Here is a 26931-nt window from a genome sequence, read left to right as displayed (position 1 = left end):
ATACCTATAATCTTATTATATTGTATAATCTCTCTGGGCCCTTGGAAGTCAGGAATATTCTCTTAACCATCCTTTTGACCCTACAGTGCTTACCACTGTTCTTGACATACAATAGAAGCTCAATAATATTTCTTAAAAAGAAGATAGGGTCTCTGCTGCTAAGCCTAGGAGACAAGAAATGCACATAAAGCTAAAAAAAGGTCAAAAGTAGTGTTTAGGAGAATTACATAGTTAAGTACAGTAGGGTTTAAAAGAACCAATGAGGGCTGGGCACGGTGGCTCACGTCTGTATTCCCAGCACTTTGGGAGGCCGAGGTGGGTGGATCTGAGGTCAGGAGTTCAAGACCAACTGGGCCAACATGGCGAAACCCCCTCTCTACTGAAAATACAAAAATTAGCGGAGTGTGGAGGTGGGTGCCTGTAGTGCCAGCTACTCGGGAGGCTGAGGCAGGAGAATCGCTTGAACCTGGAGGCAGAGGTTGCAGTGAGCCGAGACTGTGCTACTGCACTCCAGCCTGGGCAACAAGAGTGAAACTCCATCTCAAAAAAACAAAAAACAAAAAACAAAACCCACCAATGATAGGAAGTACAAGAAGATACAGCTCAGCCAGCTTCCAGGTTTTTTTTTTTTTTTTTGAGACGGAGTCTCGAACTGTCGCTCAGGCTGGAGTGCAGTGGTGCCATTTCAACTCACTGCAAGCTCCGCCTCTGGGTTCACGCCACTCTACTGCCTCAGCCTCCCGAGTAGCTGGGACTACAGGTGCCCGCCACCACGCCCGTCTAATTTTTTGTATTTTTAGTAGAGACGGGGTTTCACCGTGTTAGCCAGGATGGTCTCGATCTCCTGACCTTGTGATCCGCCCGCCTCGGCCTCCCAAAGTGCTGGGATTACAGGCGTAAGCCACCGCGCCCGGCGCCAGCTTCCAGGTTTTCTCACTCACTCTCTCTCTCTCACACACACACCCCAGTCTGAAAAAGCTGAAACCGTCTACAATGGCTGAAACCACGCTGCTGAGGCATTTTAAAAATTTAATTAGTTACCAGCATGTATATTGAAGTTTCACATAAAACCCAGGATTTCTGGATTTTCCTGAGAAACGAAGTCATCTCAGAAACTGGGTGCTCATTCTCCTAGAGAAATGCGTTGGATTTGGGTATCAAATTCTCCTTTCAGATGAACTTAATGCTCCCTTATCCATCATAGTACCTTCCACCATTTTTTTAGGCTCAGCTTGCATAACGTAATTTATATTCTCTCGCTAATCTAGGCATCTGGATTTATGACCCCTTCTCTAGACACATTACTTACTCACTGCACTATCACACTATGAATTTTCAGGCATCCGTGCTTTGACTTCCACTTTGCCTAGAAAGTCCTTTGCTTTCTCCAAAAGCACTCCTACTCCCCTAAGGCACTACTTCAATTCTTTTCGTTAGTTTCTTCTGACCAACCTCTCAACCGTGTCACGTAGCACTGTGGTAATACCTCTATTAAAACCCTTATCAAAGCGTATGCACAAGCTGCTTCTCCTCGCGCTGACATTCGCTCCTTGAGGCCAGCGGCCCACAACTAACTCATTTCGCGGCCCCAGCTGCACGTCCTTGCCCTGGCACCTACACCCAGGCGTTCAGTACGTTTGCGGAAGTCAGACTTCTTACTTCACGGCAAACCCAAGCTAAACTAATATTACGATCACAGAAGTGCGGCTGAGGTGGAAGCCAAGACTATCCCAATTACTGGATTCTGGCCGAGAAAAAGGCGCTCGCCAGCACCCCAATCAGTAAAAACTACCGGGCAAAGTTCGCCGCCGCCGCTATCCTGCTCTGGGTCTGAAATAGTTCTAATTCTCGCGAGATTCGGCCTGAGTACCAGCCTTCAGCTCCAGTGACTTGCGGGTTCGTTTCCTCTAGATTCTCGTGGCCACACCGTTCTCAGACACGAGCCTTTCCGGTGCTGTGCCCCGGAAGCGGAAGTGCTGTCTTCGGGCTGTCAGAGTTGGTCTGTTACTCGGTGGTGGTGGACTCTACGGAAGCCGTTTTCGCTTCACTTTTACTGGCTCTAGAGCGCTTTCCCCCTGGCGGGTGGGAGTGCAGGGACGAAGGTGCGAGATGAGCACTATGTTCGCAGACACTCTCCTCATCGTTTTTATCTCTGTGTGCACGGCTTTGCTCGCAGAAGGTGAGAACGGCTATTTCTCAGACGTTTGATCAGTCCCCGGGAGGAAGGGCCCCGGGGTCCCTTGTGCCTCCAGGGGAAAGATCGCGAGCCTTACTTGCTAGAGACGCTCATCTACTCTACTCCAGGGGATCTCTGGGCAACTCGTGAACAGGAGCGGGAGGGGAGTGTGGAGTCGATTGCCGAGTTTTCTTTGGTCTCAGGTAGATTTCACTTGTGTAATTGTGGAGACACCTTCACATCATGTTACTGTTGTTTTGGCTGAAGAGTCAGTTGTATTAGCCTTTGAAAAAAGTTAACTATGGGTAAATACAAAGCAAAAAGTTGGAATCCCTCCTTCTCCAACAGTAACCTCTAATAGTTTGCTGTGATCGTTCCAGTCATTTCTCTATTAACATGTTGCTTTTAATGTTTTAGGCATAACCTGGGTCCTGGTTTACAGAACAGACAAGTACAAGAGACTGAAGGCAGAAGTGGAAAAACAGAGTAAAAAATGTGAGTATGACAACACATTAGAAATAATTTCAACACGTCAAGTTCATTAAGTCCATGTTCACAGTAAATATTTTAAGAGCACCAGCTGGTAGAAAGATGAACCTGACTTGAAGCCTATTTAGAAATAGAAGACTTTTATGCAAAATGTGTAATACCAACTAGAGAGAAGTGGGGGACGTGGCAGATACATGTTTTGTGCTGTGGTGGTTCTAAAAAGAGGTTCAGCCTGGCGCAGTGGCTTACTCCTGTTAATCCCAGCACTTTGGAAGGCTGAGGCAGGACTGAACCTAGGGGTTTGACACCAGCCAGGGTAACATAGGGAGACCTCATCTCTACAAAAAAAAAAATTAGCTGGGTATGGTGGTACACGCCTATAGTCCCAGCTATTTGGGAGACTGAAGCATGAAGATCCCTTGAGCCCAGGAGGTTGAGGCCACACGATGGTGTCACTACACTGCCTCCTGGGCAATAGAGTGAGACTTGTCTTTAGAAAAAAAAGAAGAGGTTTCATTCAGTTGTGCGGAACCATGGTAGCCTTCATAATGCTGATGGCCTTGCAGTTCCTTGTGGATAGTTGGAATTTGGATAGAGAATGAAATGGGGAAAGGAAATTCCAGGTAAAGGAAATAACATATGAGCAAAAATACGGAAATCTTAACATTTAAGGCATGTTTGGAGGATAATAGGTCGTTATGACTGGTGTCAAGGTAAGTGGTGTCTTCAGAGATAAGCCAAGTTTCAGTTGGGTTAGGAAGTTGAAGAGGCGTTTGAGGAAAAGATTAAAAACAAGAAGGGTTTGTTACCTTTGAAATAAAGCAGGAATTCCACAGGACTCAGCTAAAGGTACAAGGTGAATGGTTCCTTATGGGCCTGATTTAGTTTTCTCTGTTCTTTTCTCCCTTATAAGGATTAAATATAACTTTTGTTTCTTAGAATTCCTACAATTTTCTGTATTCTGTGACTTTTTCTTATATCTTCATAGGGATTTGAAGTTTTTTTCTTAAATTACCACATTTGATCCACACAGCAACCATTTGTGGTCACTCGTATAAATATTACTTCCATGTCATAGGAAAGAAAACTGAGCCTCAGGATGATAATGACAACTTACGTCACAGAGCAAACAAAGAATAGAGACCAGACTCAGGCTTTTAAAATTACAGCTTACTGTTCCTTCATTTACTCAATGTTGATTATGTACCTCAGCATATCTGAGCCAAACTCCTTATCTTTACCTTCACAAACAAGATACTCTTCCAGGATTTCCCTATTTTGGTGATGGGTACCTCCATGCTTCCAGTAGTGTAAACCAGAAACCTTGATATGCTTTATTAATTTGGCTTCCAGGATACCATACTCTCAGTTTTGCTGCTCTGTGTCTTACTGGTCATCCTTTTTTTATTTTTTACTTTTTAATTTAATTTTTTTTTTTGAGACAGGGTCTCACTCTGTCACCCCCCACAGCTCATTGCACCCTGGACCTCCCAGGCTTAAGCGATCCTCCTGCCTCAGACTCCTGAGTAGCTGGGACTACAGACGCACGCCACCATGACTGGCTAATATTTTGGAGAGATGAGGTCTTGCTCTGTTGTCAGGGCTGATCTCAAACTCCTGGGCTCAAGCGATCCTCCTGGTTAGGCCTCCCAAAGTGCTGGGATTTACAGGCATGAACCACAGTGCCCAGCCCTTACTGATCATTCTTCTGCAGTTTACTTGTTGGTTTCATTTCTTGACCTCCTGTTGTTGGGGGTGACATGAAATTTAGGTTTTTTTGGCCGGGCGCGGTGGCTCAAGCCTGTAATCCCAGCACTTTGGGAGGCCGAGATGGGCGGATCACGAGGTCAGGAGATCGAGAGACGATCCCGGCTAACACGGTGAAACCCCGTCTCTACTAAAAAATACAAAAAAATAGCCGGGCGAGGTGGCGGGCGCCTGTAGTCCCAGCTACTCGGGAGGCTGAGGCAGGAGAATGGCGTAAACCCGGGAGGCAGAGCTTGCAGTGAGCCGAGATCCAGCCACTGCACTCCAGCCTGGGCGACAGAGCAAGACTCCGTCTCAAAAAAAAAAAAAAAAAAAAAAAAAAAAGAAATTTAGGTTTTTTCTCTACATTCACTTCCTTGGTGAACTTATCTTTCAGCTGTATTGGCCAGTGACTCCCAAATATATGTAACCCTCTCTCCTTAATGCAAGATTCACATATCCATGCATGAATTTGTTATCTCAGCTAGAATGTTTGGTGGACATCCCAATCCCAACACGTCCCAAATTGAATACTTGTTCCTCATGTCTAAGCCTGTGTCATTTGTAACCTTCTTTATCTTGGTCTATGGCATTTCTGTCCTTCCACTTGCTCAGGCCATAATTCTTGGGCAGTTATCTTTTACTCTTCTTAAAACCCACATCTAGTTTGTCTGCAGATACTGTGGGGTCTCCTTTTTGGGGAAATACCCTAAACCAGTAAAGGTTCAGAGAGCTTCCGATACCCAGAATTTGACCATTTTTCATTAGCTCCAGTGTTAACCACTGTGGTCTAAGCACTGTGATCTTTTGGGTGGATTATTGCAACAGTCTCCAACAAGCGTTCCTGTCTTCCTGAAGTCTGTTCTCAAGATGACAGCCAGAATAATCTTTTTAAAAGCCTATTAGGTCATGTCCCTTTCACTCAGCAGAAAAGCCAGCATCCTTATAATGGCCTACAGAGCTTCCTTTTTACCACTCTGATACTCTTTCTTCTCACTTACCCTACTTTACCCACACTGTCCAACTTGCTGTTCTTTACACATACTGGCCATACTGTGCTGAGACCTTTCTAGTGGTTGTTCCTTCTGCCTAGAAATGTTCTTCCCTACAGTATGTGCTGGGCTAATCCTTTTACCTTATTCAAATCTTTTTTCCAACATCACCCCTGATGCTTAAGTTGACCACTCTATTTGAAACTGCAGGCCGGGCGCGGTGGCTCACGCCTGTAATCCCAGCACTTTGGGAGGCCGAGGCGGGCGGATCACAAGGTCAGGAGATCAAGACCACGGTGAAACCCTGTCTCTACTAAAAATACAAAAAATGAGCCGGGCGCGGTGGCGGGCGCCTGTAGTCCCAGCTACTCAGGAGGCTGAGGCAGAAGAATGGCATGATCCCGGGAGGCAGAGCTTGCAGTGAGCCAACATCATGCCACTGCACTCCAGCTTGGGGGACAGAGCAAGACTCCGTCTCAAAAAAAAAAAAAAAAAAAAAAAAAAACCCTGCCACCTGCCAATCTCCCCTACTCCTAATATTCCTTACCCTGCTCTATTTTTTTCTGTTGCTTTTATTACTTTCTAATATACTGTATGATTTACTTATTTATCATATTATTGTTTGTTGTGTATTTCTACCTGCTAGAATGAAAACTCCACTAGGGCAGGGTTCTTTGTTGTTGTTACCTATGTATCCTGTTTACCTAGAACACTGACTGGCACATAGTGAATGTTTAATAAACATTTATTGATTTGAATGCTTTCTTCTTTTGCCCCATATATGCAGTCCGTTACCAAGCCCTATTCCTGTTTTCCTGATTAGTTTTCAGATCATTTCACATCTCTCCATTTCTCCTACCACCACCTAGTCTAAACTTCTATTATATTTCATTTAATCTGCTGCAGTAACCTCCTCTCTGGTCCACCTGCACCCACTCAAATTTGTCCCCTATAATGCATCTAGGGTAATGTTTTAAAACACAAATCTGATTATGTTACTTGTCCTTCTTAAAACCTTTCAATTTCTTCACAATTGCTTTAGGATGAACATGTGGCCTGTAAGGTCCAGCACGGTATGGCACCACCCTTCCTTCTCCTGGCTACGTCTTGTATCATGTTCTCTCTTGCTCCCTATTCTCTATTCATTCATGCCTTTTTTCTGTTCTCTGGGCTAGTCTTATGGTTTCCTACTACAGGCACTTTGTATCTGTTGTTCCTCCTATCTGGAATAATTTTCCCTTCTCATTTTGTTTAGTAAAATCCTACACATTCTTCAGATCTTATCCAGTCTCCCAGACGGGGCCAAATCTTCCTATCATAGTTTATGATTTATCCACATACCTCTCCTTAGAGTGTTTGTAACAATTGCAGTTTTACCTATATATGATTATGGTCATCATGGTAATGTGTCTCTCCTCAACAAAACTGTAATTTCTATGAAGACAAAGGCCATTGTATCCACAGTATCTAATGCAGTGCCTGGCACATATTAGATACTTGATAAATGTATATTGAATAAATTATCTGTATAGCATAACATCACATGTATTCTTTGTGAAAAATTGTTCTGCTATGATTGATCCTATGCTAGTTAGCAGCACGCAGTGGCATCCCTGTATACATTTCTTCATGTCATTTATATCATTGAGTAGTTTTATGAAATACAAAACAAATTTAGCTTCAAATTTGTTTGAATATACTCATACCGTAAATATTTATATAATATGGATTTGCCCTATGGATTTTGAGCTTCACTGGTATCTACAATATTGCCTTGTCTTTAATTATTTACATTATAGAAATAAATGAAGTCTCCTTCACTGTACACTGCAAAAGTAATACCGTTGAGGCCAGGCGCAGTGGCTTACACCTGTAATCCCAACACTTTGGGAGGCTGAGGCAGGTAGATTGCTTGAGCTCAGGAGTTCAAGACCAGCCTGGGCAACATGGCAAAACCCCATCTCTACAAAACATACAAAAAATTAGCCTGACACGGTGGCGTGTGTCTGTGGTCCCAACTACTTGGGAGGCTGAGGTGGGAGGATTGCTTGAGCTCAGGAGGTGGAGTTTGCAGTGAGCAGAGATGGGAAATTGGGCCACTGCATTCCAGCCTAGGTGACAGAGTGAGATCCAATCTTGAACAAAAACAAAACAAAGTAATACATTTGCCAGTTTACACGTCTATAGTTGCAATTTTACTATAATTTCTTCATATACTTCCTTTGAAGGTAAGTATGAGGTAGGTTGATGATTGGAATGACTCATGGCATTTCTTGTGGTCTTAGGTCCTCTACTCCGGATAATCTACCAAAACTCAGTAAGCATGTATTATTTTTTTTTATATGATCAATTGAAATATTTGATTGCTTGCTATGTGTTGAGTTTACCATAGCAAGTACAATATAAAATGAGCAGCCACAAATTCTGTCTCTGAAATGTATAATCAAATGCACAGCTATTATATTTAGCATGAGGAATATTAAAAAGGAAAAACATACGGTAAATTTCCTCTTTGAACAAATGTCTTAATTGCAAATACAGAATTCCTTTTGATACTTAGTATGAATTTAAGCAAGGGAAGTATATAGGGTTTTTGAAGAACATCAAAAAATATAAAGAGGTTTGAATCAGAATTTGATATAGGTTACTTTGCTTGTGCTGATCTGGTCCTTGGCATTTTTAAAAGAATACTGATATCCAAAAAGCAGTCCTACTGAGCTGCCTTTAGCAAAAGAAAATGCTTTCTTAAAGGTAGTGAGTTGGTTGACTCAGATGGTCACTGGGCTTATAGATGTACTCTGAATATCAGTGGGTCTCCTTTTATTGTGTTACTATTATAATATATACTAATGAAAGGATACTTCAATAAATGAGAAAGATTACAGTACAGTATATATAACTTGATTCTTGTAACACATTTGTTTATTTGAGAGCATTTACTAAGTATAAATTGCTGTGAAGTATGAGTTATGTTGTTTACGGTAAAATAGGATAAATCTTTTAGAACAATCTATAAACTGTTTGGCAGAACTCTGGAATTCAGAATGCAGGAATACCAGGTCATGGACAGAAATGCGTTTTATAGTAGACATCTTTTATTTTTGTCAACTCTGACATTTCTACTTCTTGTTGTCAGGTAAGATTCTGATGAATAAATATCAACACACCAAGGTTTCATCACAACCTCATGAAGTTTGAAAAACATTAGATTAATGTATCCCTAAAAACAGTTTATCTAGTCTCAATCTGGTCTGCTAGAAGACCAGACTAATGTTTATGAAATTGTCTTATGTTTCTATTCTGTAGCCTTCTGTCTTTTTATTGCCCTGTTTTCTATGCAGTCATGATTAAATGCCAAGTAGTTGTGTTACAGTCCTTCTGGGGTGGGAAAGAAATATTTTTGTTTCTTTGTTTAATAGTAAGGATAAAGAATAAAACATTAAGTGTTTTCTAAATCCATTTTGTCTTTTGAAATGTTATCCTTATAACATTTTAATAAAAATGTTTATTATTTATTTATTTATTTTTTTGAGACAGGGTTTCACTGTGTCACCCAGGTTGGAGTGCAGTGGCCCAATCATGGCTCACTGCAGTGTCGACTTCCTGGGCTCCTGTGATCCTCTCATCTCAGCCTCCTGAGCAGCTGGCACCACAGGAGTGCACCACCATGGCTGGCTGATTTTGTAGTTTTGGTAGAGACAAGGTTTCGCCATGTTGCCCATGCTGATCTCGAACTCCTGAACTGCAACAATCCTCCCATCTTGGCCTCTCAGAGTGCTGGGCTTACAGACCTGAGCCACTGCACCCAACATAAAATGTTGTTTTTATAACATCTTAAAATGTGAAATTTGACATTTTTCTTTTATGATCTCTCACTAGTATGTTCATTCAAAATCTTTCTCTCGCTCTTTCCGTATACATGATGTTGTGTTTTATTTTATTTTATTTTGGCAACAGGATTTCTCTCTCTCATAGGCTGGAGTGCAGTGGAGCAAACACAGCTCACTGCAGCCTCAAGCTCCTAGGCTCAAGAGCTCCTCCTGCCTCAGCCTTCTGAGTAGCTGGGACTATAGGCATGTGCCACCACACTCAGCTAATTTTTAAATTTTTTATAGAGACAGAGTCTTGCCATGTTGCCCAGGCTGATCCCAAACTCCTGGGCTCAAGCAGTCTTCCTGTTTCACCCTCCCAAAGTGCTGGGATTACAGGTGTGAGCCACCATGCCTGGCCTATCTCTTTATCTTTTTGTTTACCTAGAACAGTATCTGTTACTCAGTCTCCCAGAACATACATAAACTGTACACACACACACACACACACACACACACACACACACACACACACACACACAAATCACATAAATCACATATTTTATTTTGGCCAACCCTTTAAATTTCATTTGCAATATTGGAGTCAAATTGAATTTTACAATTCTTAGATAAAGCAGTGATACTAATTTTGCTTTTAGAATTCAGGGACAGACTTCTTGTACTAAGGGAAAGAGTTCTACCTGCTAATTCTCTTTAATGTAGGTTTTAGAAATGATACTTATACCGTACTGTTTGCTATTAGCATACTAAAATAATATGGGTAACAGTTAATATAAATAAACTAAGTAAAGGCAATTTTTGACATATCCCTAGTCCATTTACAGGAGATTAAAGATAGAAAATATAATATAAATACGTTATACTATTTCTTTTTCTTTTTCTTTTCTTTTCCTTTTTTTTTTTTTTTTTTTTTTTTGAGATGGAGTCTCGCTCTGTCGCCAGACTGGAGTGCAGTGGTGAGATCTTGGCTCACTGCAACTTCTGCCTCCCGGGTTCAAGCAATTCTCTTGCCTCTGCCTCCCAAGTAGCTGGGACTACAGGCATGTGCCACCACGCGCAGCTAATTTTTGTATTTTTAGTAGAGATGGGTTTTCACCATGTTGGCCAGGATGGTCTGGATCTCTTGACCTCGTGATCCACCTGCCTTGGCCTTCCAAAGCGCTGGGATTACAGGTGTAAACCACCGCGCCTGGTCCACTATTTCTTTTTCAAAAGCTTATTGTTATGTAATCTTGATAGTAATTGAAATGCATCAGAAAAATTGGTCTTTTTTTTTTTTTTTTTTGAGAGACAGAGTCTCGCTCTGTCGCCCAGACTGGAGTGGAATGGTGCGATCTTGACTCACTGCAACCTCCACCTTCTGGGTTCAAGTGATTCTCCTGCCTCAGCTTCCCACACAGCTGGAATTACAGGCATATGCCACTACGCCCAGCTCAGTTTTGTATGTTTTTTAGTAGAGATGGGGTTTCACTATATGTTGGCCAGGCTGGTCTCAAACTCCTGACCTCAGGTGATTCGCCCGCCTAGGCTCCCAAAGTGCTGGGGTTACAGGTGTGAGTCACTGCGTCTGGCTGGTCTTAGCTTTTCTGGCTCTCCTGATTTTCCTGCAGTGTGCATATATCTATCTTGTCACATTACTGTAATTGTCATTTGATTATCTCCCCTGACTAAAGTATTCTTTAGAAGGTAGGGAGCATATTTTTTTCATCTGCTTAGAGTTATTTAGGCAACGAATAACTGAGTGAATAAATTTCTACCATTTGTCATAAGATAATGGAATTACAATTAACCTAGTTATCTGAGAGAGCAGAATTTGAAAATTGTGCTTTGACGCTAGCTAAGGTAATCATCCTCAGCTGATGGTCTGTTTTCATTATGATCGTATCAATACAATTCTTTATGGGTATTTGATTAATGATGCTTTGAATTGTTGTTTCATTCTTAGAATGTTGCATCTACCTTTTACCATCAGTAGCTGTGAGAGTGGACCAGTTAACTTAATCATGACCATAATCAGTCACTGTGTAACTTTCTTGCAAGCTTTTTTCATTGGTTCAGCTGTAATAAAGCATCCTTTGTTTCTTTGGTATAGTCCAGTTAATTTTTACTATGTTACTATGTTGTTTACAGTGGAAAAGAAGAAGGAAACAATAACAGAGTCAGCTGGTCGACAACAGAAAAAGAAAATAGGTAAGATGAGATATTAGTCAAAATGAAATTTGGTTTTTCTTGGAAAAAAATTAATTCTTAGATAACGAAACTATAATAAAATTATTAATAGTGATAACTCACATTTCTATGATTTTATGGTTTATAAAGCACGTGCATTCTTTATCTCACTTGATTCTTACCCATTTCGTGAGGTATACAGGACAAATTTAAGCAGTTCCTCTATTTTTGCTCTTAGCTTTGGAATTTGAGTTTTGTAAAATGACAGTTGTGGCTTTTGAACTTGGCTGAGGGTTTTTGGCATAGTTTGTAAAAGCATATTTTTTTTATATCTGAGATGATTATTTCCACTTAAGTCTTACTTGTATTCGTTGTTTCCATGGCTTCCTTACTGAGTACTGACTAGTGATGGAAATCCACCAAGGGGTAGGAAATTTTCTGAGTAATTTTGATATACTTGGAGAAATAATGAACATATCATATGTTTTTCGTTTTTTAGTGTAACTTAGAATTTAAGTAATTCTGTTTCCAAAAGGAAATTCATAGGGATTGTATATGATTTGTTTTTATATGTTATGATGTTTCTTGATTCTGAAATTAGGAAAAAAATTATTGTGAGATTGTGTATTTGTTTCAGAAACTGTGTCTGTATACCTAGGTCACTGCTGTTACAGCCCAGGGGAGAATTCCATGCAATTAGATTATGTCAGTTCCTGTTCTGATTAGTTTTTCAGTTAGTATAGCGATCCTGGATGTTTTTTAAGTGGTCTGTTTACTTAATTCTATGGGAAAATGCTATTGAACATTTACTCTGTATGTGTCAGTTACCCCTAACAGCATTGGAGAAACAAAGTAGAAAAAGATTCTATTTTTATGAACTGTGTTTAGAGAAGGAAAATAGACCAGAAAATAAGTGATTACTATGCAGGATGATAAGTACTTTTTTGTTTGTTTGCTTGTTTTGTTTTGTTTTGTTTTTTTTGAGATGGAGTGTCACTCGTTTCCCAGGCTGTAGTGCAGTGGTGTGATCTTGGCTCACTGCAACCTCCGCCTTCTGGGTTCAAGCGATTTTCCTGCCTCAGCCTCACGAGTAGCTGGGACTATAGGCATGCACCCCACACCTGGCTAATTTTTGTATTTTTAGTAGAGACGGGATTTCCCCAAGTTAGCCAGGCTGGTCTCAGACTCCTGACCTCAGGTGATCCGCCTGCCTCAACCTCTCCAAGTGCTGGGCTTATAGGCGTGAGCCACCGTGTCGGCCGAGAGTCTTGAGGAACAGAAATTTCAGGAACAACAGAAGAAGTAAAGTTCTGAAAAAGTATTGCCAGATAAGTTGGAAAGTAGTAGTGTCACAGAAGTTGAGAGGAGAGTGTCAGGGAGGAGGAAGGACCTGATGATGATGGTAAATGTCTAAGAAATGGAGGTTATTAGTGCTTTTAGCAAAAATGGTTTCAGTGGCATGATGGGGGACAGAAGCCAGATCATATAGCTGAAGGAGAGAATGCAGACATTGAGAATGCAGACAGTGAGAAAATGAAGACATTGAACATGGACAACTCTTTCAAGTACCTTTGCTATAAAGAATAGGAAGGATATAAGAATGGAAGGCAGATTATCCTCTGTCCTTAAATTGGCAACACAGAGTATCTGAATTCAAATGATCTTAACATGGAGTGCAACCCTGAATTGTTTGCTCACCCAAAAAAAAATCTCATCAGAAGTTATAAGAAATAGTATTTATGGCTGGGCGTGGTGGCTCACGCCTGTAGTCCCAGCACTTTGGGAGACCAAGACGGGTGGATCACCTGAGGTCAGGAGTTCAATACCAGCCTGACCAACATGACGAAACCCTATCTCTACTAAAAATACAAAAATTAGCCAGGCATAGTGGCGCATGCCTGTAATCCCAGCTACTTGGGAGGCTGAGGCAGGAGAATCACTTGAATCCGGCAGGTGGGAGGCGAAGGTTGCAGTGAGCTGAGATCGTGCCATTGCACTCCAGACTGGACAACAAGAGCAAAACTTTGTTGCAAAAAAAAAGAAGTAGTATTTATGAAGAGTTGCTTATCAGAATCTTACTAGAAATTATGAGATGTAATATTTATGAGGAATTGCTTGAAAGATGATCTATCCATTCTCTAGATTTGTACATTTTAATCTTAGATTAAGCCAGACTATCAGAAATCTGTAAACCTAAACTGGATTATTTTGGACTTCATAAAATGCTTTTACTGTATTTCGCCTTGGCATTTGCATTGTTAGGCTTATTATGAAAAATTCAGCCAGGTATCATACACTTTGTTATAGTATTACTATGGAATATATTAAAAAACATCCACAACATTACACAATTGTCTTTCGATAAGAAATTGTGGAAACTGTTTCTATTAGTTTTCATTGTCAGGAAAAGTAGCAGTTCTCATAAGTAATTGATTTATTTTATCTTACTGACACTGTGCTCAAACTGATTTTTGTTTTCCTTTGAATTGGCTGCTGTTAAGCCTAGAATGAGATTTGCTGTTCATCTCCAGCAAGTTTATAGGACCAATTAAATGTATTTTTATGTACGGATCCTCTATGGTTTTGTTATTATCTAACCCTTACGTTTTCTTAGCCCAGATTCCTCACTTGAGCTTATTTACAAATATATATATAGTATCTGGGGGAAAAGGGGGCATAAAGAGTAAAGCCACTGCTCTGAAAGAAGGGAGTTTTCAGTAAGAGGGAAGCAGCCAGCAATATTCAGTGTTCCAGAGAAGCGAAATGTCATTGATTTCACTAGGTGAAGCTCTTTGATAACATCCTTGAAAGAACCATGAATCTGCAGTGGAAGTGTCTTTTGCTTTTTAATTGAAGATTTGATGTTCCCAGTTCTTAATTTCAGAAGCAAATGTTTTGGCTATTTTGCATTTCCCTCTTATAGAAGAAAAATGAATTTACTTTTGGCATATGAATTTTATATAGTTTGTTTTGTTGCATTCCAAATAAAGAAGTCATAAAGGGTTTATTTGAAGGATATACGTGATGAGAAACTCAGGCAAAGCTGAACTAAGTGGTTACAGTAAGGCAGGAACCGTGGTAAAGCAAGTCCTACAAGCAGAGCAAGTCTTGAGAAAAAGTCAGACAGGGATCTTCACTGTAAGATTTCACTAATTTTTTTGGCATTCAGCTTTTGCCTTCACCTAACCTTCCCTGTGTCCTTCCCTGCCGCCAACCCCTTAGGAATATCCGCTCCAGATGCTTGTGTCCTGGGGTTCTATCTCAGTATTTTCATAGTGTGATCTATAGACTACCTACATCAGTATTGCTTGAGATACTTACGAAAAATGAAGGGTTCCAAGTATTACTCCCAGACTTTACTGAATCAGGATCTCTGGATGTGGGACCCAGGAGTCTACTTTTTTCTTTTTCTTTTTTTAAACAAGCTGTCCATATAATTCTTAGGCAAATTAAGTTTTGGAGCCAGTACTATATTGTAACTTTTCTATTTCTGTTCCCATAGTTAATTGATTTATTTTACCAACATTTTCTAGCATAAATTCCTGAGAGGGGAATCTAATTGGTCCAGCCGATCTTTTTATGCCATAGGCCTATGGTTTGACTGCCTCTTGGGTCAGCAGTAGTAGGACAGAGGATGTTATAAATCTTCATGAGGCTAACCCTTCAACTAGCTATGATGCCAGGCAGATATCCCCAGAAGGTGGGTGGGAAAGGGCGGGCAGACATTCTGAAGCTTGTCTGAGTGGGATAAGTATCTCTTTTCTTTTCTTTTTTAGTTTTGTTTTGTTTTGTGTTTGTTTTTGAGGCAGGGTTACTCTCTGTCAGCCCAGGCTGAAGTACAGTGCCATGTTCATGGCTCACTGCAACCCTTAACTCCTCTTGCCTCAGCTTCCTTGAATAACTCAGACTATAGGCATATACCACCATGCCTGGCTAATTTTTAAGTTTTTTTTGTAGAGATGGGGTTTCTCTGTGTTGCCCTTGAACTCCTGGGCTCAAGCAATCCTCCTAATTCAGCCTCCCAAAGAGCTGGGATTGCAGATGTCGGCTACCACACCTGGCCTTTTTTCTTCATGACCTGGATTTAAATATGAGAGGAAATTTTTGAAATTTAATATATTTGGGGCCCTGAATTTATACATTCATTCTAGGCCGTTTTCTGTGTTATTTGGATTGGCTGAAGGTCTACTGACTCTGTGGTCAGATGGATGTCATCATTGCTGCTAGTTTATTCCAATAGCCACAAGAAATGTAGCTCCATTTTTGGAGTATTCCTTTTCTGACTTTTAATTTTCCCTTTTGCTAGTCACCTTGGAAAATAAATCATTCTAAATATAAATGTATCTTCTGCATATTTCCAGATTATTCTTTCCATGAAATTTTCTCAAATTTCATAGATGTTGTATTCTAAAAGTTCACTACTTAGAGAATGCATAGTTTTTTGTTTTTTTTATTTTAAGACAGAGTCTTACCCTGTCGCCCAGGCTGGAGCACAGTGATGCGTTCATGGCCCAGTGCAGCCTCAAACTCCTGGGCTCAAGTAATCCTCCCACTGTAGCCTCCCAGTAGCTGGGACTACAGGGGCATACCATCATGGTTGGCTAATTTGTAAATTTTTTGTAGAGACAGGGTCTTGCTATGTTACCCAGGATGGTCTTGAACTCCTGGCCTCAAGTGGTGTTCACCTCAGCCTCCCAAAGTGCTGGCATTGCCCAGCTAGAACCTGAATTTTAAGTTCATCCTATCAACTGGCTTATAATTTTAGACTATATGCCATTTTGGAGAAATTGAAAAAAGGGAGAAAATTTAAGAGAAGGATAACTAATTTGAGACATCTAAGTACAATCATTGTATTTACAAATTAACTAGCAATTCCCATTGGTGTAACATAAGCATATATATTAATGTACAGAGTTAAGACATTTAATGCCAGAGGTAATTTCAAAAAAACTCTAAAGATTGTATTTATTTAAATTGAAATATTTTGGTGCTCTGCTGAATTTGAATCTTCTGAGTACAAAATGTATACTATCCCCGGTGTTTTCATCATCTTATTAAATGATATTGAGATAGAGTACTTTTGTAATCACCAACCAGTGACAGTTTATTTAACAGCTGCTTTGTGCTCAGCATTGTATGTATTAACCATCTCATTAATTCATTGCAGAGAGACAAGAAGAGAAACTGAAGAATAACAACAGAGATCTATCAATGGTAAGAGACCTAAATATAACTTCATGGTTAACCACATAATGTTTTTAGCAAAAGACTGATTTACATCAAGTGCGTTGCACTCACCTTTTCAGAAATTTATCACTTGTGAAGGCTATAAATAATATCATGGGTGTTCCTGGACCAAATGGAAGTGAAAATATGCTCCTGCTCTTAAACTTCATTTTAATACTATAAATAGCTTTTTTAGACTGTCTCAGAGGTCATAATTTGTCCTCTTCACACAGTTCTTAGTTCCCTCTTGTGTTTTCAAATGAAGTAGTTTATTTTCTTTTTCTTGCTTATGTTAATGCTGAATCTTTGGTTTTATGGTGATATGTGTAATCCCAATATAGGAGTTGGAACATTATAAATGGCTTTTATTACTGTCTTGTGTTCTTGTTTCTTTTTTAGAGACAGGGTCTAGCTTTGTCACCCAGGCTGGAATGTAGTAGCACGATCAGAGCTCACTGCCACTGTGAATTCTTGGGCCCTAGGGATCCTCCTGTCTCAGCCTCCCAAGTGGCTGGGACTACAGGAGTACACCATGCCTGGCTAATTTTTAATGTTTTTTTTGTAGAGATGAGGTCTTGCCATCTTGCCCATACTGATCTTGAATTCCTGGGCTCAAGTGATGGATCCTCCTGCCCCAGCCACCCGGAGTGTTGGGATTATAGGCGTGAGCCACTGCACCCTGCCCAGTCTTTTTTTTTTTTTTCTTTTTTTGAGACAGAGTCTTGCTCTATTACCAAGGTTGGAGTACAGTGGCTCTATCTCGACTGACTGCAACCTCTGCCACCTGGGCTTTCATGCTCCTCCTACCTCAGCCTCCCAAGTAGCTTGGATTACAGGCGTGTGCCACCATGCCTGGTTTATTTTTGTATTTTTTTGTAGAGATGGGGTCTTGCTATGTTGCCCAGGCTGGTCTTGAACTCCTGAGCTCAAGCCATCCACCTGCCTTGGCCTCCCAAAGTGCTGGGATTACAGGTGTGAGCTACTGTGCCTGGCTTTTCTGTTCTTTAAGAGACCTTTTGTTCTCACTATCTGGCATACCATGAAGTATAAGGAAGAGTGATTTCATTACCAATTTCCTCATTATTTATTAAGAGTAGGCTTTATTTGAGCATGTCTTCCTAAAGCATAGATAGGCTAATTATATAGCTTGATTTTCACTTCTATATATTTAACACAGGACACCTGAACTGTGCAATAGTTCTCTTTTACTTACTGAGAGGCCTTTTGCCAGTACTTATTAACTCATTGGCCAGAATTGGGCCACAAAGTCACCCCAATATTCTTCCTCACTGGGTGGCAAGAAGAGGAATTGGAGGTGAAGGGTGGGTTAGCCAACATAAAACTATAGCTTTTTGCTAAGGAGTACTTTTTTTTTTTGAGGCAGAGTCTTACTCTGTATCCCGGGGCAGGAGTGCAGTGGCACAATCTCGGCTCACTGCAACCTCCGCCTCCCGGGTTCAAGAGATTCTCCTGCCTCAGCCTCCCAAGTAGCTGGGATTACAGGCACCTGCCACTACACCTAGCTAATTTTTGTATTTTTAGTAGAGATGGGGTTTCACCATGTTGGCCAGGTTGGTCTTGAACTGCTAAGGAGTACTTTTTAAAAAAATGACATGAAACCAAAACTTTTGAGATATGCTTTAGATGTGGTTTTTTTGGTATAAAATGACAATTTGTTTGTCTCATTACAGGTTCGAATGAAATCCATGTTTGCGATTGGCTTTTGTTTTACTGCCCTAATGGGAATGTTCAATTCTATGTGAGTGTCCTTTTATATGCTTTTGACTAATAACTATTACTCTATATTTGTAAATAGGTTAGCATGAACTTTTTGGGTAATATTTTATTTCGACGTAATTTCAAACTTAAAGAAAAGTTGCAAGGATAGTATATCCACTACCTACATTCACAATTGTTAATGTTTTGCTTCACTTCTTTTTTTCTTTTTCTCCCTTTTCTTTCTCTATTATATGTGTGTTCATCCATACATTATTTATGTATTTTTCTTAATCATTTGAGAGTATGTTGTAGACTGTATACCCTGTTTCCCATAATTACTTCTCTATATATTTCCTAAGGACATTTTCTTATATAACTTCAAAACAATTATCACAGTCAAGGGAATTTTTGTTTTTTGGGGGTTTTTTTTTTTTTTTTTTTTTGAGATGGAGTCTTGCTTTGTCACCCAGGCTAGAGTGCAGTGGCACAATCTTGGCTCACTGCAACCTGTGTCTCCTGCATTCAAGCGATTCTCCTCTCTCAGCCTCCCGAGTAGCTGTTACTACAGGCATGCGCCACCATGCGTGGACAATTTTTGTATTTTTAGTAGAGATGTTAGTAGAGATGGGGTTTTGCCATGTTGGTCAGGCTGGTCTCAAACTCCTAACCTCAGGTGATTCACCTGCCTCGGTCTCCCAAAGTGCTGGGATTACAGGCGTGAGCGACCATGCCCAGCCAGAATTTAATTTTTATAAAATATAATTACACAATAACTTTTTTATCCTCTTAATATTGAGGGTATTTTATGTATAAGACATAAGGCTTAGGCATTATGGGTTCTCTGTAGAGAATGTAATATGTTCCCTGTGTTTTTCAGCTGCTTACTAACATGCTGCTTCAAAATGAAGGTAGTCATATAAAGATCTTTTGCCTCTTAAAATAGAGTCTTAATAACTATAATCTTGTTTAATGATAAGGTAAATTACTGTTGTCTAAACCAGCATATAGCAGACCAGAGTAATTGTGAAACTGCGTTTGACAGAAAATACCCAAAGATGATAGTAATTTATTACCTTTTTTTGTTGTTGTTCAGGACAGAGTCTCGCTCTGTCGCCCAGGCTGGAGTGCAGTGACATGACCTCAGCTCACTGCAACCTCTGCCTCCCAGGTTCAAGCGATTCTCCTGCCTCAGCCTCCTGAGTAGCTGGGACTACAGGTGGCCGCCACCATGGCTGCCTACTTTTTATATTTTTAGTAGAGACGGGGTTTCACCATGTTGGCCAGGCTGGTCTCAAATTCCTGACCTCAAGTGATCCTCCCACCCAGGCCTCCCAAAGTGCTGGGATTACAGGCGTTGAGCCTGGCCTGGTCCATTTATTACCTTTCTAAAGCTCATCTGAACTGTACTGCAGGTATTAGAATTTTCCTCACTCCCCCTTTCCCTCCCTTCCTCTTACTCTTTTTCTCCAGCTTCCTTTCTGTCTGACTCTCCCTCTCCCTGCATCTCCTCCCCAAGCCTGTCTTTTCCTTCCAACCTGTTAAGTGTGTACTTTGTGCCAGGCACTGTTCTAGGTATTAGAATATAATGGCTGGGCGCGGTGGCTCACACCTGTAATCCCAGTACTTTGGGAGGCCGAGGCAGGTGGATCACCTGAGGTCAGGAGTTCGAGACCAGCCTGACCAATATGGTGAAACCCGATTTCTACTAAAAAAAAAAAATATACAAAAAATAGCTGGGTGTATTGGTGTGAACCTGTAGTCTCAGCTACTTGGGAGGCTGAGGCAGGAGAATTGCTTGAACCCAGGGGGCGGAGGTTGCAATGAGTTGAGATCACACCACTGCACTCCAGCCTGGGTGACAGAACAAGACTCCATCTCCAAAAAAAAAAAAAAAACTGTGATCCCTGCCCTTAGTAGAATCAAAAATTTATAGGAAGAAAAGACAGGTAAAGAAATGAGTACACTGATGGGTATTACAATAGAAATAAGTGTGAGGTACAGTAAGGGAGAAAGAAGGGGAATGGTCATTTTTATCTAGATGAGGGATTAGAAAAGTTGTCCAAAGTGTTTTTAATATAAAATTTACACTTAACTAACCATTATTGATATCACAGACCTTCAGAGCTGGAAGGTACCTTTGGAAGAATAAATACCTTGTCTAAGATATCTGGACATCTCATGATTTTTATCTTAAAATTCTAAACCCAGTACTCTTGCACTCTGTCATACTTTATCTCATTTCTCAGATACATATCACCATGAATTACCAGGCAAACCAAATGCTGCAGTGTTTTATAGTCAACTGTAAGCTTCATTGGTAGAATTCCAACTATTCAAATACTCTTCTTATATTTGTTACATTCTGGACACTAAAGATCTGGCTCAGTACTCATCTATCCTTCTCCCTTTTTTTTTTTTCGAGATGGAGTTTCGCTCTTGTTGCCCAGGCTGGAGTGCAATGGTGTGATCTCCGCTCACTGCAACCTCTGCCTCCTAGGTTCAAGTGATTCTCCTGCCTCAGCCTCCCAGGTAGCTGGGATTACAGGCTCCCACCACCATGCCTGATTAATTTTTGTATTTTTAGTAGAGACAGGTTTTCACCATGTTGGCCAGGTCTCAAACTCCTGCCCTCAGGTAATCCACCTGCCTCAGCCTCCCAAAGTGCTGCGATTACAGGCGTGAGCCACCACACCTGGCCCAGGCTAATTTTTAAAATTTTTTTTGTAGAGACGAGGTCTCGCTATGTTGCCCAGGCTGGATATAAACTTTAATACACAAGAATGATTTTTGTAACCTGCTATAATTTTTGTCCACACAAAAATCTGTGGGCAATTTTTAAAACATGGTATGTATATTTCTATAACATATTCTTTTTTGAAATGTCTTTATAATGTTCATTGAATGGATGCACTTTTTTTTTTTTTGCTGTTTTTGCCCAGCCTGGAGCGCAATGGTCCAGTCTCAGCTCACTGCAACCTCTGCCTCCCGGGTTGAAGCCATTCTCCTGCCTTAGCCTCCTGAGTAGCTGGGATTACAGGTGTGCACCACCACGCCCAGCTAATTTTTTTTATTTTTATTTTTATTTTTATTTATTTATTTTTTTTGAGACGGAGTCTCGCTTTGTCGCCCAGGCTGGAGTGCAGTGGCTGGATCTCAGCTCACTGCAAGCTCCGCCTCCCGGGTTTACGCCATTCTCCTGCCTCAGCCTCCCGAGTAGCTGGGACTACAGGCGCCCACCACCTCGCCCGGCTAGTTTTTTGTATTTTTAGTAGAGACGGGGTTTCACCATATTAGCCAGGATGGTCTCGATCTGCTGACCTCGTGATCCGCCCGTCTCGGCCTCCCAAAGTGCTGGGATTACAGGCTTGAGCCACCGCGCCCGGCCAATTTTTTTTTATTTTTAGTAGAGATCGAGTTTCACCATGTTGGTCAGGCTGGTCTTGAACTCACGACCTTAGGTGATCCGCCTGCGTTGGCCTCACAAAGTGCTGGGATTACAGGTGTGAGCTACTGCGCCTGGCCAGGATGTACTCTGTTTAACTAATTTTTTGTTAATCATCATATAGAATTTTTCAGATAATATGTATACCAGTGTATACTTATTATTCCCTTAGGGTATATCCTAGTATTTCTTGAGTTAAACTTTGGTATATATTGTTCCTTAGAAAGATTTTATTTATATCTTTAGATTATTGCCATCAGTACTTGTGAATGGATCTTTCTCCTTATACTTTTTTTTTTTTTTTTTTTTTTTTTTTGAGACGGAGTCTCGCTCTGTCACCCAGGCTGGAGTGCAATGGCCGGATCTCAGCTCACTGCAAGCTCCGCCTCCCGGGTTCACGCCATTCTCCTGCCTCAGCCTCCCAAGTAGCTGGGACTACAGGCGCCTGCCACCTCGCCCGGCTAAGTTTTTTTTGTATTTTTAGTAGAGACGGGGTTTCACCGTGTTAGCCAGGATGGTCTCGATCTCCTGACCTCGTGATCCACCCGTCTCGGCCTCCCAAAGTGCTGGGATTACAGGCTTGAGCCACCGCGCCCGGCCCCTCTTTCTCCTTATACTTATCATCACTGGGAATTATGATATAACTGCTTAATATTTGCCAATTGAATAGTTGAAAAATATTATTTCTTTCAAATTTTTTCATTTTTTGATAACTTGTGTGAGATTTAACATCTTTTCATATACTTACTATGTTTTTCCAATTTTAAGTTCCTAGTACATTCCCTCCACTTGCTCCCTGCCTTCTTTTTTTTGCCGTTTATTTTTTATGTTTTTATTTACAAGAGTTTTTTACATATAGAGGCTATTAAACTCTTTTTTTGGTAAATATTTTTTGTTGTTGAAGATGTTACTCTTTTCCATTATGTAAGTAATGCATTCCTCTCATCAGATTATAGAAAAAAAAATTTTCCTGTTTTATTTACTTATTTATTTACTTTATTTATTTATTTATTTAGAAACAGGTTTTCACTCCATTACCCAGGCAGGAGTGCAGTGGTGCAGTCATTGCCCACTGCAGCCTTGAACTCCTGGGCCCCAGTGATCCTCACCTCTGTCCTCCCAGAGCGTTGGGGTTACAGGCATGAGCCACTGCACCTAGCCTAGTTGTTATATTTAAATACTTGTTTCATCTATAATTTATTTTGGTATTTGGTTTCCAACTTTACTAAGGTTTTAACCATTGTCAATATCACATAGTTGAATAAATCATCTTTTCCCTGATGATTTGAAATAACTTGTTTATTATGTATCAGTAGTTTCCCAAAACTTAGGCAGTGGACCTTAACCAGGAGTGTGCGTCAGAATCATATATGGGGGGAAAATCATATATGGAGTTTTACAAAATGATTTTCTTATATGAGTAATATATAAAAACTTACTTCTAAAAAATTTAAACACTTATGTAGAATAAAAAGTGAAAGTGAACCCAAATAAACTGAAAACTTAGATCCACACAAAAACCTGTACACAGATGTTTATTTATTCATAATTGCCAGAAGTTGGAAGGAATCAAGATGTCTTGCAGTAGGTGAAAGGATAAACAAACTGTGGTACAACTAAACAATGAAATATGATTCAGTGCTAAAAAGAAATGAGCTGGTAAGCCACGAAAAGACATGGAGAAACCTTAAATGCGTATTTTTAAGTGAATAAGCTCTTCTGAAAAGGCTATACACTGTATGATTCCTGCTGTATGAAAAAGGCAAAACTATGGAGAGAGTGAAAAGGATCAGTGGTTGCCAGGAGTTAGGAGGAAGGGAAGGATGACTAGGCAGAGCACAGAGGATTCTTTAGGGCAATGAGATTATTCTTTATGATACTATAATGGTGGATAACATGTTATTATATATTTGTCCAAACCCATAGAATATACAACACCAAGAATGAACCCTAATGTCAACCATGGGCTTTGAAACTTACTTGGAACCAATCGTATTCTCTGTGAAAGCAGCACTCTCATCCATATGTCTTAGTGGTACTCAATTCTAATCACCGGGAATTCAAACTTTTTTTGTTTCCCTTCCTCTCCCTCTTATTTTCACTAGACATTACCCCGTATCTGTCCTGTCCCAAATTGAATGATATGTACTGGATTAAATCTGACCCTTTCAACCTTCTCTTCCTCTCAGTTAACAGTCCCTTTTTCTGTGTAGTCATCCATTCATCCCTTTCTCCTTTCTTCTCATTCATCCTAGCACCAGCTCCCATCCTAGTTTCAATGATCATTTCCTTTTTTCTCCTCTGCTATTACTTTTTGCTTGGTATCACAGTAGCCTGCTTGCACTCCCTCAGGTGTGTCCTCTCTATCCAACATTGTTAAGTTAACCATCCTCAGAAGCCTGTTACTCATTGCCTAGTAACATTATCTGCTACTAATTAAATAGTAACCTATGTTGGGGACTGTACTAAACTCTTTATATGTATTACCCTTTTACTTTTTTTTTTTTTTTTTTTAATGGAGTCTCCTTGCATCACCCTGGCTGAAATGCAGCGGCGTGATCTCAGCTCACTGTAACCTCCACCTCCCGGGTTCAAGCGATTCTCCTGCCTCAGCCTCCTGAGTAGCTGAGATTACAGGGACCTGCCCCCACACCCTGCTAATTTTTGTATTTTTAGTAGAGACGGGGTTTCACCATGGTGGCAAGGCTGGTCTTGAATTCCTGACCTCAGGTGATCCGCCTGCCTCCGCCTCCCAAAGTGCTGGGATTACAGGTGTGAGCCACCGCACCCTGCCTTCCCTTTTACTTTTAACAGTCTTCTAAGATAAGAATTCTAATCTTTATTTTACAGATGAGGACATGAGACTCTTAAGTTACTTAACTTGCTCAAGGTCTCCAAGCTAGTAAATGTTGAGCTGTGGTTTAACCCTATCTCTTAGACTTTAAAGTCCACACTTATCACCATGCAACTCTGATTACTGATTTTAGTGAGACTCCTTACCCTGGCTGTCATGACATTCCATGCTTTGGCCCCAGCCTGTTTTTCAAACTATTTTCTTATCGTTGCCTACTACCTACTCTCTTTTAACTGTGTTGTTCACTGTTCCTGGCGCACTTATTCTTTCAAATGAATTTTAGAATCAATCAAGTGTCAGCTTCTTCTAAAATAATCCCTTCTGAGTTTTGACTGAAATTTTATTAAATTTGTACATTAATTTTGAGATATTAAATAACCTTTATAATTTTTAGTATTCCCATCCAGAAAGATGGTATTTCTGCCAAGTCTATTTTATATATTTTCTGTAGTTTCTTTCCAAATAAGTATAAGTAATATTTTATATTTTCTAGTTTGCTACTACTGTATGTAAGTAGGTTACCTTTTTTTTCTCTGTTGACCAGACTAGGGTGCAGTGGCACGATCTTGGCTTATTGCAGCCTCTACCTCCCAGGTTCAAGTGATTCTCCGCCTCATCCTCCTGAGTAGCTGGGATTATAGGCATGCGTCACTATGCCTGGCTTATTTTCGTATTTTTAGTAGAGATGGGGTTTCACCATGTTGGCCAGGCTGGTCTTGAGCTCCTGACCTCAAGTGATCCACCTGCCTCAGCCTCCCAAAGTGCTGGGATTACAGGCGTGAGCCACCATGCCCAGCAGGTTATCAATTTTTGTGATTTTATTTTCTAACTGGACATCTTCCTGAACTCTCATAGCTTTTAATTTGATTCTCTAGTTTTCTAGGTAGATAATCATATGATCAGACAAATAATATTGTCATCTTTCCCAAATTCTCTTCCCTCCCTCCCTCCCTTTCTCTCTATCACTGTTCTCTAGTTCTAATGTGCAATGAATTAGAATAACCAGAAGAGGGTTAAATACTTGAAGGTAAAATACCAAAGATACTGCAGTAAAGATGGGAACAAGATGAAGAGAATGCCTATATCACTGCTATGATATTTATGAAATTTTTAGAGAATGGAGGTTTTCAAAGCTATATGCAAACATATGTGATACGTTATCCCTAATAGAGTTAATAATATAATAAGCACTTATCAAATATTTGGTGATTAAGTTATTAGACCTTGGACCAGTATTGAAATGCCAGATTATTTTTGCAGTTCATCAGTATAAGATAAAATACTAGATGCTGTGTGTGTGTGTGTGTGTGTGTATGTGTGTGTGAGAGATATAGGTCTTCCAAGCTATATAAGTCAAAGAAGTCAAGTATCTTCAAGGAGGAAAATTATATGAAAGTTTCATTATAATCAGGTTTCTTATAAAAGGATATGTTGGCAGGAAAGAAGGCTATTTTTTTTTTTCCGGTTTTTTTTTTTTGAGATGGAGTCTCGCTCTGTCGCCCAGACTGGAGTGCAGTGGCCGGATCTCAGCTCACTGCAAGCTCCGCCTCCCGGGTTCCTGCCATTCTCCTGCCTCAGCCTCCCCAGTAGCCGGGACTACAGGCGCCCGCCACCTCGCCCGGCTAGTTTTTTGTATTTTTTAGTAGAGACGGGGTTTCACCGTGTTAGCCAGGATGGTCTCGATCTGCTGACCTCGTGATCCGCCCGTCTCGGTCTCCCAAAGTGCTGGGATTACAGGCTTGAGCCACCGCGCCCGGCCGGTTTTTTTTTTTTTTGAGACGGAGTCTATCTCTGTCACCCAGGCTGGAGTGCAGTGGCACAATCTCAGCTCACTACAACCTCTGCCTCCCGCGTTCAAGCAATTCTTCTGCCTCAGCCTCCCAAGTAGCTGGGACTACAGGCACGTGCCACCACGCCTGGCTAATTTTTATATTTTTAGTACAGAGGGGGTTCCACCATATTGGCCAGGCTGGTCTCGAAATCCTGACCTCATGATCCACCCGCCTCAGCCTCCAAAAGTGCTGGGATTACAGGCATGAGCCACTGCTCCCAGCCTTATTTTTTCGTTTTTATGTATATTATTTTCATCAACGTTCTTATTCAGAACGCTGGCAAACAATAGCTTTTTATTTGCTTGTTTTGTTTTCCCAAACTAGTGGAGGTTCACATAATATATTTTACCAATATTAGTGCTGTATTCATGTTTTTGTTCTGGTCTTTGTACCCTGTACATTTTTAAAAAATATTGTGTCTTAGATTGTCAGTACCTAGAAGTTAAAGGCTGTATA

The 26931-nt window shown here is 40.6% G+C and overlaps 1 protein-coding gene across 2 annotated transcripts in view; it reads left to right on the top strand.

Moving 5' to 3' along the window:
* Nucleotides 1-1992: 1992 nt before the first annotated feature.
* The window catches only part of TMCO1 (transmembrane and coiled-coil domains 1), a 41223-nt gene continuing 16284 nt past the window's right edge, over nucleotides 1993-26931 (top strand). For both annotated transcript variants that reach the window (XM_045396185.3, XM_065519394.2), the window contains exons 1-5: nucleotides 1993-2179; nucleotides 2594-2671; nucleotides 11364-11423; nucleotides 16570-16616; nucleotides 18320-18387. In XM_045396185.3, coding sequence (XP_045252120.1) covers nucleotides 2110-2179; nucleotides 2594-2671; nucleotides 11364-11423; nucleotides 16570-16616; nucleotides 18320-18387 — 323 coding nt within the window. In that variant the 5' untranslated portion in view covers nucleotides 1993-2109. The remainder of the gene's footprint in view (nucleotides 2180-2593; nucleotides 2672-11363; nucleotides 11424-16569; nucleotides 16617-18319; nucleotides 18388-26931) is intronic.

The sequence above is a fragment of the Macaca fascicularis genome, chromosome 1, assembly GCF_037993035.2.
Source record: "Macaca fascicularis isolate 582-1 chromosome 1, T2T-MFA8v1.1".
NCBI classification, from domain to species: domain Eukaryota; kingdom Metazoa; phylum Chordata; class Mammalia; order Primates; family Cercopithecidae; genus Macaca; species Macaca fascicularis.
This window is presented reverse-complemented; position numbering and strand designations above follow the sequence as displayed.